Source organism: Oncorhynchus kisutch, linkage group LG21, assembly GCF_002021735.2.
Source record: "Oncorhynchus kisutch isolate 150728-3 linkage group LG21, Okis_V2, whole genome shotgun sequence".
Taxonomy (NCBI): Eukaryota; Metazoa; Chordata; class Actinopteri; order Salmoniformes; family Salmonidae; genus Oncorhynchus; species Oncorhynchus kisutch.
Genome location: NC_034194.2, coordinates 9,430,369 through 9,450,776, shown reverse-complemented (window position 1 = coordinate 9,450,776; position 20,408 = coordinate 9,430,369). Strand labels below are relative to the sequence as shown.

Here is a 20,408-nt window from a genome sequence, read left to right as displayed (position 1 = left end):
TATCCCTATGGAACGCATTCGACTCCTTGTGGAGTCCATGCCCTGATGGATTGAGGCTATTCTGAGGGCAAAAGTGGGTGCAACTCAATATTATGAATGTGTTGCTAAGGTTTTGTACTCTGTGTGTGTATATACATTCATGCTCACACATATTGCAACTGCTGCTACCAGACTCTTATTATCATTGCTAAATACTGAATAGTTTTAACCATTTTTAACCTTCCCCAAAACACGTGTAAATATTGGACTATAAATTGTGCCCTCCTGTAGTATACTTATGCTCAAATGTTTATTATATTCTACTGAGCCATTTTCGTTATGTTTGTATTATCTTTTATTATTTCTTGTTGCATTGTCGAGAAGGACCTTGCAAGTAAACAATTTGTTGGAAGGTGTACAGTATACCATGTGTATATCCCATATGACTAATACAACTTGAAACATGCTCATGACTGTAGTTAGCCATGTGTGAACGCAGTCAGGAAGATTACTTTAATCCATAAATAGTGTTATTGATTAACATATACAGTAAGTAGGCCAATTCTATATCACTAGTTAGGATAAATCTTAAGCTGTAATGGATAGTACTGCTTGGTCTGATCAAATGAACATAATTTAATGATATACAGTATGTAATGATCCATATGTAGGTCAGTTTTGATACGTTTATTGGGAAAACATATTTAGGTGTAATGGATTAGGTATTGGTTATTTTGACGTATTAGAATGAATGAGAAATTAGTTGTCTATAGGACTCTGATGCTCTTTTGACTACAAGTTCACCTCTACTATCTCCCTCACACTCTCACTCTCTCCGTAGGTTTGGCTCACTGCCATGTACAATAAGCTGAAGTCAGCCACATTCTTCTGGCCGGGTGCTGATGTGGCCATCAATGGAAGATTTCCCGACTTCTACAAGAAGTATGACAGGTGAGAGACTTGCATAATGGTATTTCCTGTTTGTGGGCACAATAAAGAGGAGTATCTAATAAGATAGCTAATGATCCTATAACAAATACCACATTTTTTTTGTAGGATATAAATTATGAATGTTATTTGGAGCATTTTTCTGCAATGTAGTGTGTTTATCCATAGTGATACAAAGAATAAAAGTGTTTCTTTCTACCAGGAACATCCCATTCGAGGAGAGAATCTCAACCATATTTCAATGGCTGAATTTGCCTCAAGGGGAAAGGTATATTATGCATCTCATAACCATTATATACTGTAATCCTGATTTTGAAGGACAGACCAATTACACTTACATCTTACATATTTTGAGAGGACTCTTTACAACATAGAACATAGTGTGTAATCTGTCCTTTTGTTTTCTTGTAGGCCTGATTTCTACACTCTGTACCTGGAGGAACCAGACTCTGCTGGCCATCGATACGGACCAATGAGCAGTCAGGTAGGATCCAGCTCCACTCATTAAAACCGACCAATCCATTGCATAAGTAATTCATAACCAATCAAAACAGGCCCAGCAAAGGCACCCTCTGTGCGGTCTGAAACAACATGTTTTGGACTTTAACAAGGCGACACTCCAACCTTTTTTCTTTTTTTACTATCTTGTCTCATCGCTACAACTCCCGTACGGGCTCGGGAGAGACGAAGGTTGAAAGTCATGCGTCCTCCGATACACAACCCAACCAAGCCACACTGCTTCTTTAACACAGAGAGCATCCAACCCGGAAGCCAGCCGCACCAAAGTGTCGGAGGAAACACCGTGCACCCGGCCCGCCACAGGAGTTGCTGGTGCAGCGTAGCCTAGTGGTTAGAGTGTTGGACTAGGAACCGGAAGGTTGCGAGTTCAAATCCCCGAGCTGACAAGGTACAAATCTGTCGTTCTGCCCCTGAACAGGCAGTTAACCCACTGTTCCCAGGCCGTCATTGAAAATAAGAATGTGTTCTTAACTGACTTGCCTGATTAAATAAAGGTTTAAAAATATATAAAAAATTAGACAAGGATATCCCTACCGGCCAATCCCTCCCTAACCTGGACGACGCTATGTCAATTGTGCGTCGCCCCACGGACCTCCCGGTCACTGCCGGTTACGACAGAGCCTGGGCGCGAACCCAGAGTCTCTGGTGGCACAGCTAGCGCTGCAGTGCAGCGTCCTTAACCACTGCGCCACCCGGGAGGCCTAGCGACACTCCAGCTTAACTCCTCCCCCGATAGTATTTGTTTTCTCTTAAAGACCAGAAAGAAAACGCTGCTCAGTACGCCTGCTACGTTAGGTTACGACAAAGGAGACAAATTAGTCAGCAAGAAATGTGGACCTTGTATAGATGGTGTGGTGGTTAGGAACAAAACCAACGCATGTCAACCATGGGACAAAACAGACAGCTTGGCTTAGATTGACATGTAAACTATATCTTGTCTCCAATGTTTATTAAAAAAAAGATATACTTTTGCACAATGAATATTTGTCTCTCAAATACATTGTTACAGTTGTTGGTTAGCTGGCTAGCAAATTTTAGTCATATTAGCATAGACGTGACATCAGTCAAAACAAGACATGTTTATCAAGAACAAGATTTTTAAAAACTATCTGAAATTAGCCACCTACGATTTCCCACATGGCAGTTTCTTGTCAATTGTTGCTTGCTATCTGGAATCACAACAACACCTATCCTCCAGAATCACAACAACACATGTCCTTCTTCCCCATTGAAGCGTGCGCAATGTTTTTGTGATGTCTATAACGTGTTGTGTTCTATGTTGTTATTAATCTTGTATGTATCCGTCACCACAAAAAGTTCCCCCTTAGTCTTTTCTTAGCAAGTTGCCCTAAATCTTGTGAGATGCTAATTGTTAGCCGCTAATGCTAGTAGCTAGCTAATAAATGTACTGAGTAAGAGCAAACATAGTTAGCTAATTGTTAAGAGAATTATATTCTCAATGTTCATAAACTGAACTTCAATTGAACTACTCGGTCTGCTACCAAGAATTTATAAGATTCTTGTTGAAATGAAACAGACAGAGGCCAGGCTACAATAGTCAGCAACGTTTATTTACGAGAGCTCTGCCAATCATATCATGTACATTAGTTTATATATCACACATAACGTCATAAGTGTCCCTCCTCTTCTATGACAATGCTTTATAGCACAAGTTTATTCCAACACATACATTGCTTATCATATCCTGCTACATGTTACACAATCTACTGCAAGCCTAACGGTTTCTCGCCCCCCAGGTTGGGACGAGAACTCTATCCTGTTATCAGTTCCTCTATGGTCACAGGTTGTCTGTCAACAGTTCCTCTTTTCCTATGCACAAACATTCAAATCATTATACAGAGACAGGGTAGAATTCTGTTAGTTATAGTCCTATCATAACTTTAAACTGATACATAATTTAGTCATTATACATAAAATTCATAACACTAATACAGCCTGATAATACCAGTGATGGTGTAGACCTAAATCAGCATGTTTGTGCAACAGTATCTTCTAAATCAAAGAGGAATATGCAAAGCAAGAATATGTTAGCTACATGAAGTAGCTAAGATAACATGCAATGTAGCCAAAGCTTGTAGCCAAAACACTTATGTATGCCAAAACACTTATCAACACTTTAGTTCCTACCCTGTCACAATAACTCATCCCTGGCATTTTAATTTGTTGTCATCTCAATCAACACTATTCAAAATGCCCACTGTTATATTCTAACTATAGAATTGCAAGTGTCATTCTATTTCCATGATTCCAACCGTTTTGCTTTAATTAACAAGTCAAATCGCAGTTGCAACATTTGGTTTAAAATAAGTCCTAGATTATTTGCCCATATCGTGCAGCCCTACATGACAGTGTGGAAATTATCTCAATTGAGCAGTGGTGGAAAGTACATATGTAAAAATAGTTTCAAGTACTACTTAAGTCTTTTTACTTTTCTTTTTGTATCTGTACGTTACTTATTTTTGACATCTTTTACTTCACTACATTCCTCAAGAAAATACTGTACTTTTTACTCCATACATTTTACCTGACACTTAAAAGTACTCGTTACATTTTGAAAGCTCAGCAAGAGAACATCCCTGGTCATCTACTGCCTCTGATCTGGAGGACTCACTAAACACACATGCTTTGTTTGTAAATTAGGTCTGAGTGTTGGAGTGTGCCCCTGGCTATACATAAATAAAAACAAGACGGTGTGATCTGAAATTAATTATTTATAGTTTTTACTTTTGATACTTAAGTATATTTAAAACAAAATACTTAACTTTTACTCAAGTAGTATTTTCCTGGGTGACTTGAGTAAAAGATATGTTAATAGAAAATTACTCAAGTATGACAATTTGGTACTTTTTCCACCACTGCAATTGAGTTCAGGAAATGCAGAAATGATTTGTCTAACACTTTTTTGCTTACTACATGATTCCATGTGTGTTATTTCATAGTTTTGATGTCTTCACTATTATTTACAATGTAGAAATTTTTTTAAATAAAGGAAAAACCCTTCAATAAGTAGGTGTTCTAAAACTTTTTACCAGTTGTGTATATGCTTAATTTAGTTATTTATGCAACTATAGTTGTGATACAAACGTTAGGCTATATGTTTAGATTTTTTAAAATACATTCTAAGGCCGCATGATGCAACTCTAATGATGATCTGAAAAAAGTCACATGAAAGGCATGAGCTCTGCTTTGTTTGTTGCGTAGGCTGTACATACTTCATCCATCTCTCATTCCCAATTTGACAAGCACTTGATAATGCCTCGAATTTCCCAGCGGCACCCCCCCCCTAGTGTGGCCGTAATGCCTTTCGCGGCCAATGGCCGCTGTGCCCTTGGGCTGAATATAATAATTATAATTCCCGTCTCGCGGCTGTTCCGAAGCACCTCTTACTCACTCAGCTGTGTGGTGCTAGGGCAAAAACCAAAATGTGCACCCCTTAGGGTCACGAGGACCGAGTTTGGGAAACCCTGGCCTAGAACCTGTCTAAAGATTAGATGTTACAATTGTAATAAAAAAATATACATTTTTGCTAAGGTGTTGTCTCATCCGTTGCATTGCTCAGAACTGTTGACCCAACTCAATAGGTGGTCTGTCACGAACCTGTCTTATGTTCTGTAGTCCTCATTAAACAGTAATTGGCGTAGTCTGGTAGTTTTGCCATTTTAGCTAATCCTAGTCTGCAGGTGTTATTACAATATACTAGTCACGTATGCGAAAGCACTACAGTGAATACTAGTGTACTACAGTCAGATTTGCAAAAACACTACATTGAGTACTTTAAAAAATGTTTTTACCTTAATTTATACATGGTTTTCTCATTTTCCAAGAGAGACCTGGTCCAATAGCAGCAGGGGTAGCATACTACAGTCATCTGCAAAAACACTACATTTAATAGTACAGTAGTCTGTAAACGTCTGTAAAAACACTACAGTGGATACTGCAGTATATAAATATAGTATACTATAGTATTTTTTTCCAGGCGGGAGAAAATAAATGTTATTTGAATTGAATGACTATTTGTTTGCAGGTGATTGAGGCCCTGCTGAACGTAGACAGGTTGTTGGGATTTCTAATGGACGGCCTGAAACAGAAGAACCTACACCACTGTGTCAACCTGGTGCTCCTGTCTGACCACGGTGAGCAGTGTTGCCACAACACACAGTCAGATCACACTGTACACAGACAGTACTGTATTAGTCTGTGGTCTCTGCGATCAAAAGTAGACTCGGCATCCTTAATTTATACACAGCATTCAGATTAATGGTAGATACTGTAGGATGGGAAAGTGAATCGACTTATTCCTTGTGGCGCAAAGGGCCTCGGAAAGGAAAAGTACAGCACAGGAGAAAAGCACTAGAAAACAATGTGGAAGCAAGGGAGGCAGAGGAAATTGACTAATTTAATTCACGTCTTTTGACGTGAAAGATAAGTATTGAAGTACTTCATTTTATGGCTCTGCGGTAAATCTGAAGAGATGCAATCGTGAGCATCTGCTACTCCTCAAAATGAAAGAGGTCTAGGGAAGAAAAGATGAAGTAAAGATTTTCCTCCATTCCTTAGTGAACCATAAAAACAATGAGCTCATATCGCAAGTCGGTATCTGCCAGGAGAATGATGCCAAACATCCCTTAGCTATTATATAATGGCTACATTACTGTCCTCATAACCTAGTAATCCACTGTCAAACTTGCTTATGGAGTTATTTTAATTTACATGCACCAGCTTTTATTGTACTAGTAGCACAAATGACATTGCACTTAGCATCATAGTCAATATTTGTATATTATCACAAGATCCACAATATTTCTGTAGAACTCTTCCATATTACGGCGGCAGGGTAGCCTAGTGGTTAGAGCGTTGGACTAGTAACCGGAAGGTTGCAAGTTCAAACCCCCGAGCTGACAAGGTACAGGACGCCCCCTGTCGTTCTGCCCCTGAACAGGCAGTTAACCCACTGTTCCTAGGCCGTCATTGAAAATAAGAATTTGTTCTTAACTGACTTGCCTAGTTAAATAAAGGTCAAAAATGTTTTTTACCATATTGTCCTCTAAGCTATAGCCTCTGCTCTAGGGCCCTCCATTGTGAGAGTGTTTGAATGTTTACTGTCAGCCATACATACTCAGCTTTTGCTGAGACCTAGCACCTGTTGCGTGGAAATCACATGCTAGAGTGGAAACCATTGAAAAACAAGGTCAGTGTGAACGCTGGAACACCATGACTGTGAGCTGAGCGTGAGGAAGCCAGGGAGGTTCACAGAGTAGAGGTCTGTGAAGAAGATGCTCGCAACATCTGCATTACATGTGACGTCGTGTCTTGTAATTATGTGTGTAAAGGATGAGCCGATAGCTGCTGGCCGCTCAACTGGCCTTGTAATAAGGTCCACGTTGCAGGGTTGTAATTTTGATGTTGGGTTTGTTGGTTGGTGATATACAGCATATGGGAATATCCTTTTATTTAGGCTTTTATCACAGATGCATTGATCTTTGGGTTATTTTTAGTCATGAAAAGGTTGTCGTTTTCACATCTGCTTTTGAAATTGATTGATTATGAAATGAGGATGGAATCCTAGTATCAATAGTCAGTGTAAACAATTTCAAGTAAATAGTATGCTGACATACTGTATATGAACTTCCTCTGTTGCAGCTTTATTCTCTCTTTGAAATTTGGTACAGATAAGACCGTGTGATTATGGAGCCGTCCTATACTGTCGTTTATTGTCCTACATTTCTCTCTGCTTGTTTCTCCTATTGCTCTGACTGCCCAGTTTCCAGGAACAACAATACAAACAACAGCGACTGTTTCTTTACTGTTTGTGTGTGTAATTGCAGGAATGGAGGAAGCTTCCTGCAAGAAGGCTGCATTCGTGAACTCGTACCAGGACAACGTGGATGACTTCACTGTCGTCCAAGGCCCTGCTGCACGAATCCGACCCAAGAGAGTCCCTGAAGACTTCTACTCCTGTGAGTTTTTGTTGATGACAACGTGTCACTTCCAACTGTCTTCCTGCCCTTACATTGCAATGCCATCCAGTGTTACAGCTGGTTCCAATTTGCTTCCTTCCACTTGGCCCTTACCCTTTGATAATATATAACAAGATGGCGCCGATAGACATGGTCGCCCTGTTCATGGCTCCTAAGCAACTTTGCATTACGTATTGTTTTTTGTGTTATTTCTCACCTTTATTAGCTCAGAATGTCCTTTGCATTATTATATACAGCCAGAAATAACTTTGGGATATTAGAGCGGCGGTAACTCACCGGCATTTCGATCAGAAATATGACTTTCCTGAATTGGATTCTTCATTCGTTACCCCCCCCCCCCCCCCCCCCCCATCCCAGAGACTGCTCCAAGACAGCCGGCGGAGACGAGGTAGTCCGACCCTCATACCACCCACCGCTTCCGAGTATATTGGAATCGTATAGTAACCAAAAAGGTGTTAAACAAATCAAAATATATATATTTTTTTTATAGTTGAGATTCTTCAAAGTAGCCACCCTTTGCATTGACAGCTTTGCACACCCTTGGCATTCTCTCAACCAGCTTCAAGGAGTAGTCACCTGGAATGCAGTTCAATTAACAGGTGTGCCTTGTTAAGTTAATTTGTGAAAATTACTTATTTCTTAATGCGTTTGAGCCAATCAGTTGTGGTGTGACAAGGTAGGGGTGGTATACAGAAGATAGCCCTATTTGGTAAAAGACCAAGTCCATATTATGGCAAGAACAGCTCAAATAAGCCAAGAGAAACGCCAGTCCATCATTACTTTAAGACAATCAATCAATCCGGAACATTTCAAGAACTTTGAAAGTTTCTTCAAGTGCTGTCACAAAATCCATCAAGCACTATGATGAAACTGGCTCTCATGAGGACCGACACAGGGAATGAAGACCCAGAGTTATGTTGCAGAGGTTAAATTCATTATAGTTACTAGCCTCAGAAATTGCAGCCCAAATAAATGTAACAGACACATCTCAACATCAACTGTTCAGAGAAGTCTGCGTGAATCAGGCCTTCATGGTCGAATTGCTGCAAAGAAATCACTACTAAAGGACACCACTAATAAGAAGAGACTTGCTTGGGCCAAGAAACACGAGCTATGGACATCTGTCCTTGAGTCCAAATTTGAGATTTTTGGTTCCAACTGCCGTGTCTTTGTGAGACGCAGAGTAGGTGAACGGATGATCTCCGCATTGTATGGTTCCCACCGTGAAACATAGAGGAGGTGTGGAGTACTTTCTGTGATTTATTTAGAATTCAAGGCACACTTAACCAGCATGGCTACCACAGCATTCTGCAGCGATACGCTATCCCATCTGGTTTGCGCTATCATTTGTTTTTCAACAGGACAATGACCCAAAACACACCTCCAGGCTGTGTAAAGGCTATTTGACAAAGAAGGAGAGTGATGGAGTGCTGCATCAGATGACCTGGCCTCCACAATCATCTGACCTCAACCCAAATTGAGATGATTTAGGATGAGTTGGACCACAGAGTGAAGGAAAAACAGCCAACAAGTGCTCAGCATATGTGGGAACTCTTTCAAGACTGTTGGAAAAGCATTCCAGGTGAAGGGAATGCCAAAGTGTGCAAAGCTGTCATCAAGGGAAAAGGTGGTTACTTTGAAGAATCCCAAAAATGAAATATATAACACTTTTTGGTTACTGCATGATTCCATATGTGTTATTTCATAGTTTTGATGTCTTCACTATTATTCTACATTGTAGAAAATGGCAAAAATAAAGAAAAATCCTTGAATGAGTAGGAGTCAACTTTTGACTGGTATTGTATGTGGCAGGGACTCTAGACAATATTGGATTATAAAGTGGAAAACCAGCCACATCGCTGACACTGACGTCTTCATCCCAGACAAGCTAAACCCCTCCTTTGCCCTCTTTGAAGGAAACACAGTGCCGCCGATGCAGGCCACCACCCCTCTCGTGGATTGTGAGCTCTCGTTCTCTGTGACGTTAGTCAGACATTTAAGCGTGTTAACTTTTGCAAGGCTGAAGGCCTCCCTATTAGGGGTGGGCGGTATCCAGATTTTCATATTGTCATACCGTCCTTCTCTCACCCCAGAATATACGATATTACTGGTTTAGTACACAAGGGGGTGCCAAATAAAGCAAAAAAAAGCCCATTACCAGAATGCTGACAAAATTAGCACAATTAATAGCGAATTTCCATGGTGGCTGCTAGTTAAATATGCTAATGAGCGTAAACAAAGATACATTGTAATTGCAAAGACGGGCAATCCAGCTGATAAAGTTATACATACACTACCGGTCAAAAGTTTTAGAACATCCAGTGGCTATTTCCAAATACCCTGGTATACGGTATACGGCCCAACCCAAATCCCTAGCCGCGTCCTCAGAGCATGTGCAGACCAGCTGGCTGGAGTGTTTACGGACATTTTCAATCTCTCCCTATACCTGTATGTTGTCGCCACTTGCTTCAAGATGTCCACCATGCTCCGTAGCATTCACTTCTGTCATGAAGTGCTTTGAGAGGCTAGTTAAGGATCATATCACCTCCACCTTATCCAACACCCTAGACCCACTGCAATTTGCATACTACCCAAATAGATCCATGGACAACGCCTTCACAGTGCCCTATACTATCTGGACAAGAGGAATTCCTATATAAGAATGCTGTTCATTCACTACAGCTCAGTCTTCAACACCATAGTACCCTCTAAGCTCTGGGCCTTGTGTTGGAACCCCGCCCTGTACAACTGGGTCCTGGACTTCCTGACAGGCTGCCCCCATTTGGTGAGGTAGGAAACAACACCTCCACTGTGCTGATCCTCAACACAGGGGCCCCACAAGGGTGTGTACTCATCCACCCTCCTGTACTCCCTGTTCACCCATATGACTGCATGGCCATGCACGTCTCCAACACAATCATCGAGTTTACAGACGACACAACTATGGTAGGCCTGATTACCAACAATAACGAGACAGCCTACAGGGAGGAGGTGAGGGCCCTGGTGGAGTGGCCCAGGAAAATAACCTCTCCATCAACAAAACAAAGGCGCTGATTGTGGACTTCAGTAGACAGCAGAGGGAGCATGCCCCCATTCACAATGACGGGCCGCAGTGGAGAAGGTGAAAAGCTTCAAGTTCTTTGGCATACACATCACTGACAATCTGAAATGGTCCACCCACACAGACAAGTGTGGTGAAGAAGGCGCAACAGCGCCTCTTCAACCTCAGGAGGCTAAAGAAATGTGGCTTGGCCCCTAAAGACCCTCAAACTTGTAAAGATAGAGAGCATCCTGTCGGGCTGTGTCACCGCCTGGTACGGCAACTGCACCATCCACAACCGCAGGCCTCTGCAGAGGGTGGTGTGGTCTGCCCAACACATCGCCGGGGGCACACTGCCTGCCCTCTAGGAAATCTACAGCACCCAATGTCACAGGAAGGCCAAGAAAATCATCAAGGACCTCAGCCACACAAGCCTTGGCCTGTTCACCCCACTAGGTACATGTGCCTCAAAGCTGGAACAGAAGCTGTTTTTCAGTCTCTCGATCTCAAGGCCATCAAACTGATAGTCACCCCACCCACAAACCAACTGCTAAATAGGTGTATGCAACCAATAAAATTTGATGTTTGCAGATCTGTAAGCAATTTTAAATCACTCGGTCTAAAAATTTAAATCTAGGCCTCCCGGGTGGCACAGTGGTCTAAGGCACTGCACTGCTGTGCCACCAGAGACTCTGGGTTCGAGCCCAGGCTCTGTCACAGCCAGCCGCGACCGGGAGTCCAATGGGGCGGCGCACAATTGGCCCAGCGTCGTCCGGGTTAGGGAGGGTTTGGCCGACAGGGATATCCTTGTCTCGTCGCGCACTAGCGACTCCCTGTGGCGTTTCCTCCGAAACATTGGTGCGGCTGGCTTCCGGGTTGGATGTGCGTTGTGTCAAGAAGCAGTGCGGCTTGGTTGGGTTGTGTTTCGGAGGACGCATGGCGCATGGCCTCTCCCGAGTCCGTACGGGAGTGGCAACGATGAGACAAGACTGTAACTACTAAAAATGATTTTTTTTTTAATCTCTCTCTGTTTGAGCAGAGATAAAATCTACTTAGTGAAAACTAAGACACTCAGACCTTCCAGATCTGCAAACATAAGAATGTAGGGGCCAAGGGGAAGGTGTAAAAAATGTTTTGGGACGGGGAATGACCCTTGGGTTAACAACCGTGTCTGTTTTCATTCCCTCAGTCGACTATGAAGGCCTGGTGAAGAATCTGTCGGTATGTGAAGTATTCGTGCCCCATTGATTCCTGTGTTCATAGGATGAATTGAAAATTATCTGCTTGCCTTACCTCATGTCAGACAGGCCTCTCCCTCTGCCCCTTCATTGACTCTCCACTCTCCTCTTGCTGTGCGTTTTGAAGTGCAGGATCCCTGACCAGCCCATGAGGCCCTACCTAAAAGAGCACCTCCCCAAACGGATGCACTTCGCTAACAACGTGCGCATCGAGAGGGCCCATCTCTACATGAAACCTGGTTGGCAGGCAGCACTGTATGTCAAAATCCAGCTATATATTTTCTGTTTCTCTTTGTCTTTCTCTGAAGTCTATGCCTGATTCTCTGAAATCCCTTACCCCACTATATGTATTATGTTTTCTTAAACAGGACATTTTAGAGTGATCACAGAACCTTAACTGGACTTTTGGCTTTACTCTGGCATTAAGCCAGAGTAACTGTTACTGTTTACTAACCTAAGTAAATAAGTACCCTTTCAAAGTTGCTTGAGTTAGCCTACTCATCACGGCTCAATTTAGTCCGTACTGATTAGAACTACTTGTGTCCTTCACTTTAAACGTTGTGCCTACATGCACTTGTCCCTACATGCACTTTGAAAGTAGTTACATGTACTGGCAAAATGTCATCCCACTTAATATTTCCTGCTTGTTAGGTTCAACTGTCTGTTGCAAAGAGACAATATTCGACAAGACGACTTGGAAACAATGACCCCTGAATTTCAACAGCTGCCACAAATTATAAGTGATAGCTTATCTTATCTTAACAGAATGCTTATTAACATACCATAAATTAGATGTGGGCAAAGTGGTTGCCATGGACACATGATTTGTTTTTTGCCAATGTTTGGGCAGAATTTAGGGATTTCTGAAATGGGAACGTAAAGCTTTTTCCTGTTGATCAGGTTGCCACAACTGAGGATTTGAGAGGCTATTTTAGCTTGGTTGGTTTATACAGCTGTCCAATTGATAATCCCTCTATTTGAGTGTTGTATACACACTGTATGGCAGATGTACACTGAGTGTACAGAACACCTGCTCTTTCCATGACATACAGTGCCTTGCAAAAGTATTCATCCCCCTTGGCATTTTTCCTATTTTGTTGCATTACAACCTGTTATTGAAATAGTTTTTATGTGGAGTTCATGTATTGGACATACACAAAATAGTCCAAATTGTTGAAGTGAAATGGAAAAAAATTACTTATTTCAAAAAATAAATAAAAATACAAAGCAGAAAAGTGGTGCGTGCATATGTATTCACCCCCTTTGCTATGAAGCCCCTAAATAAGATCTGGTGTAACCAGTTACCTTCAGAAGTCACAGAATTTGTTAGATTGCACACAGGTGGACCTTATTTAAGTGTCACATGATCTCAGTGTGTATATATATACACACACACACACACACAACTGTTCTGAAAGGACCCAGAGTCTGCAACACCACTAAGCAAGGGGCACCGCCAAGCAAGCGGCACCATGAAGACCAAGGTGCTCTCCAAACAGGTCAGGGACAAAGTTGTGGAGAAGTACAGATCAGGGTTGGGTTATAAAAAAAATATCTGAAACTTTGAACATCCCAAGGAGGACCATTCAATCCATTATTAAAACATGGAAAGAATATGGCACCACAACAAACCTGCCAAGTGGGGGCCACCCACCAAGACGTACGGACCAGGCACGGAGGGCATTAATCAGAGGCAACAAAGAGACCAAAGATAACCCTGAAAGAGCTGCAAAGCTCCACAGCGGAGATTGGAGTATCTGTCCATAGGACCACTTTAAGCCGTACACTCCACAGAGCTGGGATTTACGGAAGAGTGGCCAGAAAAAAAGCCATTGCTTAAAGAAAAAAAAGAAGCACACGTTTGGTGTTCGCCAAAAAGCACATGGGAGACTCCACAAACATATGGAAGAAGGTACTCTGGTCAGATGTGACTAAAATGTAGATTTTTGGCCATCAAGGAAAACTCTATGTCTGGCGCAAACCCAACACCTCTCAACTCCCTGAGAACACCAACCCCACAGTGAAGCATGGTGGTGGCAGCATCATGTTGTGGGGATGTTTTTCATCGGCAGCGACTGGGAAACTGGTCAGAATGAAAGGAATGATGGATGGTGCTAAATACAGGGAAATTATTGAGGGAAACCTGTTTGTCTTCCAGAGATTTGAGACTGAGATGGAGGTTCACCTTCCAGCAGGACAATGTCCCTAAGCATACTGCTTAAGCAACACTCAAGTGGTTTAAGGGAAAACATTTAAATGTCTTGGAATGGCCTAGTCAAAGCCCAGACCTCAATCCAATTGAGTATCTGTGGTATGACTTAGATTGCTGTACACACGGAACACATCCCACTTGAAGGAGCTGGAGCAGTTTTGCCTTGAAGAATGGGCAAAAATCCCAGTGGCTAGATGTGCCAAGCTTATAGAGACATGCCCCAAGAGACCTGCAGCTGTAATTGCTGCAAAAGGTGGCTCTACAAGTATTGACTTTGGGGGGTGAATAGTTATGCACGCTCAAGTTTTCTGTTTTTTTGTCTTGTTTGTTTCACAATAAAAACTATTTTGCATCTTCAAAGTGGTAGGCATGTTATAAAATGATACAAACCGATCGATTTTAATTCCAGGTTGTAAGGGAACAAAATAGGAAAAATGCCAACGGGTTGACTGACCAGAGGAATACAGGTGAAAGCTATGATTCTTGCTACCATGTTGTTGTCATGTGTTGCTGCCATGCTATGTTGTCGTCTTTAGGTCTCTCTTAATGTAGTGTTGTGTTGTCTCGTCGTGATGTGGGGTGCAACTCAATATTAGGAAGCGGTTCCTAATGTTTTTTACACTCCGTGTATAACTCTGTGGAGGTGGTTTGTCCTTTCTATGAATGTGATAATGGTTTTTCATCTCTTTCTCCACAGTCAGCCTAAAGAAATCAAGTACTGCAGTGGTGGATTCCACGGCTCGGATAACGTCTTCAAAAACATGCAGGTCAGGGGAGGGGAGAAGGATGTCAGCTGATACAGTGTGAAATTACAGCAGTGAATTGAAAACTTAGCATTTTTGTTTTTGCCTTAGTATACACACCTGGTTTAAATCGGCAAAGCTTGCGGATGAGTTGCTCATTTGAATCAGCTGTATATTGCTATGGCAAAAACAAAAATCTGTGCCCCTTTGGGTCCCCAGGACCAGGATTAATTAACACTGCACGATCCACGCAATTTTTATTTGGACGTGACAAGGTTCTATGATGAAAGTACTACAGAGGTAGCCTAGCCTGGTCCCATATATGTTTGTGCTCTCTTGCCAACTCCTATGGTCATTATCATGCCAAATGTTCCAAACAGATCTGGGACCAGGCTACTACTGAGGAGCCTCAGTTGGTTGAATTATGTCAGAGATTCTTTAGGTTAAATCAAGCTATTGTTGCTGAACCCAGAGGGAACATAGAGTTGAAGTGAGAAGTTTACATACACTTAGGTTGGAGTCATTAAAACTAGTTTTTCAACCACTCCCTAAATGTATTGTTAAAGTTTTGCTAAGTCGGTTAGGACATCTACTTTGTGCATGACACAAGTTTACATACACTAAGTTGACTGTGCCTTTAAACAGCTTGGGAAAATTCCAGAAAATGATGTCCTGGCTTTAGAAGCTTCTGATAGGCTAATTGATATAATTTGAGTCAATTGGAGGTGTACCTGTGGATGTATTTCAAGGCCTACCTTCAAACCCAGTGCCTCTTCTCTTGACATCATGGGAAAATCAAAAGAAATCAGCCAAGACTTCAGAAAAAAATATTAAAGTCTGATTCCAAACACCTGAAGGTACCACGTTCATCTGTACAAACAATAGCACGCAAGTATAAACACCATGGGAGGACGCAGCCGTCATACCGCTCAGGAAGGAGACGCGTTCTGTTCCAGAACAACAGCAAAGGACCTTGTGAAGATGCTGGAGGAAACGGGTACAAAAGTATCTACAGTGGGGCAAAAAAGTATTTAGTCAGCCACCAATTGTGCAAGTTCTCCCACTTAAAACTAGTTAGAGCTAGGCAGAATTACTGCCCCCTTTGGAGGAATTGCGTGCCCATAGTAAACAGAAACAAAATCTGTCCAAAATTGCTAATATATGCATATAATAATAATTATTGAATAGAAAACACTCTAAAGCTTCTAAAACCGTTCAAATTATGTCTGTATGTAAAGCAGAACTCTCAGGGCAGCCATTCTTCCAAACTCTCTCTTGTCATCAAGAAAGTTGGGCCAACTTTGACGTCATCGCCCCCACCCTTCCCAACCAGCTACGGATCTGGGAACAGTTTCTATCTCTTCAGCGCGATGTCTCCTTTCAATGGGGCATTTCATTGTGAAAATCGCGCGCTCCCTCACCCTTTGGCGGGACGAAACCTTCGGGTCACCCGAAAATACATGTACTCTCATGCGCGCGTCGGTCTGGAGCTCTCTTTCTTCCATGATTCACCAAACGATGTCAGTTTATCTGTTCGAGCTGAGAATTGTTTTGCACGTCTAGAACATCCTAAAGCTTGATTCTGCACTTAGTTTGACCAGTTTAGTCGACATATAATATGTAATTTTGAAGTTTTGATTGCGCAACCCCTAGAATTTTGGCTGCATTTCAGCCGGAATTTGTCACGTTTGATAACCCAAAGACACAGACTTGAAAGCCAAACGCAGTTTTTGGTAAGTATGACTCCTTGCACGACTTCTGATCGAAGAACATCAAAGGTAAGGGAATATTTATGTGGTATTTTGTGTTTCTGTGGAGTCATATTGCTAATGTATGAGCGCCGTCTCATATTATTGCCTAGTGAACGAATTCTGTAACGTTAAAAATAAATGTAACACAGCGGTTGCATTAAGAAGCAGTGTATCTTTCTAACTATATGTAGAACATGTATATTTAGTCAAAGTTTATGATGTGTATTGCTTGTTATCTGGTGGAGCTATCATCATTTCTCAGGACATTTGAGTAGCATTTTTTTGAACATGGCGTCATTGTAAACAGAGATTTATGGATATAAATTGCATATTATTGAAAAAAAAACAAATGTACTGTGTAACATGTCCTAATACTGTCATCTGATGAAGATTTTCAAAAGGTTAGTGAATTATTTTTCTTTTAATCCTGCGTTTGTTGATTGCATCTTTTGTTCAACATGGCTATTCAAATTAGCTGTGTCTTTGGTGGTGGTTTGACATAAATATGTTCTATGTTTTCGCCGTAAAACATTTTAGAAATCTGACTTGCTGGCTAGATGAACAAGGTGTTTATCTTTCATTTGAGCTATTGGACTTGTTAATGTGTGGAGGTAAAATATTTCTAAGAATATTTTTGCATTCTGTGCGCCACTGTTTCAGTTGAGGGGGGGGGGGGGGGGGTTCCCCCTTGGGGAACCTGTACCCTTAACACGTTTAATTAAAAAGATGAGGCCTGTAATTTTCATCATAGGTACACTTCAACTATGACAGACAAAATTAGAAAAAAAGTCCAGAAAATCACATTGTAGGATTTTTAAATGAATTTATTTGCAAATTATGGTGGAAAATAAGTATTTGGTCAATAACAAAAGTTTATCTCAATACTTTGTCATTGCCAACAAAGGGTATATAACAGAGGTCAAACGTTTTCAGTAAGTCTTCACAAGGTTTTCACACACACTTGCTGGTATTTTGGCCCATTCCTCCATGCAGATCTCCTCTAAGAGCAGTGATGTTTTGGGGCTGTTGCTGGGCAACACGGACTTTCAAAGATTTTCAATGGGGTTGAGATCTGGAGACTGGCTAGGCCACTCCAGGACCTTGAAATGCTTCTTACGAAGCCACTCCTTTGTTGCCCGGGCAGTGTGTTTGGGATCATTCTCATGCTGAAAGACCCAGCCACGTTTCATCTTCAATTCATCTTTTATGAATTTTGTCTTGCTGCTTTTTGTTTTATGTTGCTCTGTCTGTATGCTATGTCTTGCTTGTCCTAAGTTGCTATGTCTTGCTTGTTCTATGTTGCTATTGTCTATATTGTAATTGTTTTTAATAACCTGCCCAGGGACTGCGGTTGAAAATTAGCCGGCTGGCTAAAACCGGCACTTTTACTGAAATGTTGATTAATGTGCACTGTCCCTGTAAAAGTAAAAATAAAAATAAACTCAAAACTCAATGCCCTTGCTGATGGAAGGAGGTTTTCACTCAAAATCTCACGATACATGGACCCATTCATTCTTTCCTTTACACGGATCAGTCGTCCTGGTCCCTTTGCAGAAAAACAGTCCCAAAGCATGATGTTTCCACCCCCATGCTTCACAGTAGGTATGGTGTTCTTTGGATGCAACTCAGCATTCTTTCTCCTCCAAACACGACGAGTTGAGTTTTTACCAAAAAGTTATATTTTGGTTTCACCTGGCCATATGACATTCTCCCAATCTTCTTCTGGATCTTCTGGCGGCGTAGTGTGTTACTGATGGTAGGCTTTGTTACTTTGGTCCCAGCTCTCTGCAGGTCACCCCACGGGGTGAGATCTTGCGTGGAGCCCCAGATCGAGGGAGATTATCAGTGGTCTTGTATGTCTACCATTTCCTAATAATTGCTCCCACAATTGATTTCTTCAAACCAACCTGCTTACATATTGCAGATTCAGTCTTCCCAGCCTGGTGCAGGTCTACAATTTTGTTTCTGGTGTCCTTTGACAGCTCTTTTTGGTCTTGGCCATAGTGGAGTTTGGAGTGTGACTGTTTGAGGTTGTGGACAGGTGTATTTTATACTGATAACTAGTTCAAACAGGTGCCATTAATACAGGTAATGAGTGGAGGACAGAGGAGCCTCTTAAAGAAGAAGTTACAGGTCTGTGAGAGCCAGATATCTTGCTTGTTTGTAGGTGACCAAATACTTATTTTCCACCATAATTTGCAAATAAATTCATTAACAATCCTACAATGTGATTTTCTGGATTTTTTTTCTCATTTTGTCTGTCGTAGTTGAAGTGTACCTATGATGAAAATTACAGGCCTCTCATCTTTTTAAGTGGGAGAACTTGCACAATTGGTGGCTGACCTAAATACTTTTTTGCCCCACTGTATATCCACAGTAAAACAAGTACTATATCAACATAAACTGCAAGGCCTCTCTGCAAGGAAGAAGCCACTTCTCCAAAACCACCATTAAAAAAGCCAGACTATGGTTTGCAACTGCACATGGGGACAAAGATCATACTTTTTGGAGAAATGTCCTCTGGTCTGATGAAGCAAAAATAGAACTGTTTGGCCATAAAGACCATTGTTATGTTTGCAGGAAAACGGGGGGAGGCCTGCAAGCCGGAGAACGCCATCCCAACCGGGGGTGGCAGCATCATGTTTTGAGGGTGCTTTGCTTCATGAGGGACTGGTGCACTTCACAAAATAGATGGCATCATGAGGATGGAAAATTATGTGGATATATGAAGCAAGATCTCAAGACATCAGTCAGGAAGTTAAAGCTTGGTCTTTCAAATGGACAATGACCCCAAGAATACTACCAAAGTTGTGGCAAAATGGCTTAAGGACAACAAAGTTAAGGTATTGGAGTGGCCATCACAAAGCGCTGACCTCAATCCTATAGAAAATTTGTGGGAAGAACTGAAAAGTGTGTGCGAGCAAGGAGGCCTACAAACCTGACTCAGTTACACCAGCTCTGTCAGAGGGAATGGGCCAAAATTCACCCAACTTATTGTAGGAAGTTTATGGAAGGCTACCCAAAACATTTGACCCAAGTTAACAATTTAAAGGCAATGCTACCAAATACTAATTGAGTGTATGTAAACTTCTGACCCGCTGGGAATGTGACGATATAAATGATTCTCTCTATTATTCTGACATTTCACATTCTTAAAATAAAGTGTGTATCCTAACTGACCTAAGACAGGGAATGTTTACTACGATTAAATGTCAGGAATTGTGAAAACTGAGTTTAAATGTATTTGACTAAGGTGTATGTAAACTTCCGACTTCAACTGTATATGCTTTTATGAAAAGATCAGACCATTTAGACTGGCTCCCCCCAGACTGAGCCTTAGTAAGTCTCTCCCGAAATAGTTCCCTGTCCTTCCATTCGGGTTATGTTATTTTCCCATGGTTAGATTTCTCCTACTTGCAAGTCTCTCCCAAAATAAGCCCAATGAAATACCATCACCTATAACGGCACAATGTCCTTCCATTCAGGTTGTGTTGTTGTGCCAGAGACATTTTTACCATGTTAGGTTTTACTCGATTTCTCCCTGGCATCTCCTTGTTCGTTTTTAGGATTTGTCTGTGTATGTTTCCGGCCTTAGAAAATCTTTCCCAAAATAAGCCAATACCATCACTTTAAACAGTATGCTTTGTTCCCTTTTGGGTTGTAATTGTTACGTGGTCACGCCTGGAATGTGTTGTCGTTATAATTATCCCTGCGACTCTACTCACTCCTCCAAAAAAAAAAAAAAAAAAAAAACAGGTGAATGAGTCAAATTTAAAGTCTGTGCTGAAAATATATATTTTGTGTGTCTGGCTGCAGACTGGAAAAAAGATCACAAAGCAGACATGGATAGCAATTATTTTATTTAGTAGACTCCCACGTGTAGGGTTAATCTTATGATTATTTCAGTTGGTTGGTTGCTTTTCAACCCACCTTTTTGGAAGGTACTTCAAATACTTAGCTATTCATCATATTCAGATGT

The 20,408-nt window shown here is 41.5% G+C and overlaps 1 protein-coding gene across 2 annotated transcripts in view; it reads left to right on the top strand.

The window, feature by feature from the left end:
- The window catches only part of LOC109866331 (ectonucleotide pyrophosphatase/phosphodiesterase family member 1), a 70,987-nt gene that overhangs the window by 23,270 nt on the left and 27,309 nt on the right, over positions 1-20,408 (top strand). For both annotated transcript variants that reach the window (XM_020454959.2, XM_020454960.2), the window contains exons 9-16: positions 821-930; positions 1,130-1,195; positions 1,339-1,411; positions 5,492-5,600; positions 7,293-7,424; positions 11,675-11,706; positions 11,851-11,978; positions 14,633-14,702. In XM_020454959.2, coding sequence (XP_020310548.1) covers positions 821-930; positions 1,130-1,195; positions 1,339-1,411; positions 5,492-5,600; positions 7,293-7,424; positions 11,675-11,706; positions 11,851-11,978; positions 14,633-14,702 — 720 coding nt within the window. The remainder of the gene's footprint in view (positions 1-820; positions 931-1,129; positions 1,196-1,338; positions 1,412-5,491; positions 5,601-7,292; positions 7,425-11,674; positions 11,707-11,850; positions 11,979-14,632; positions 14,703-20,408) is intronic.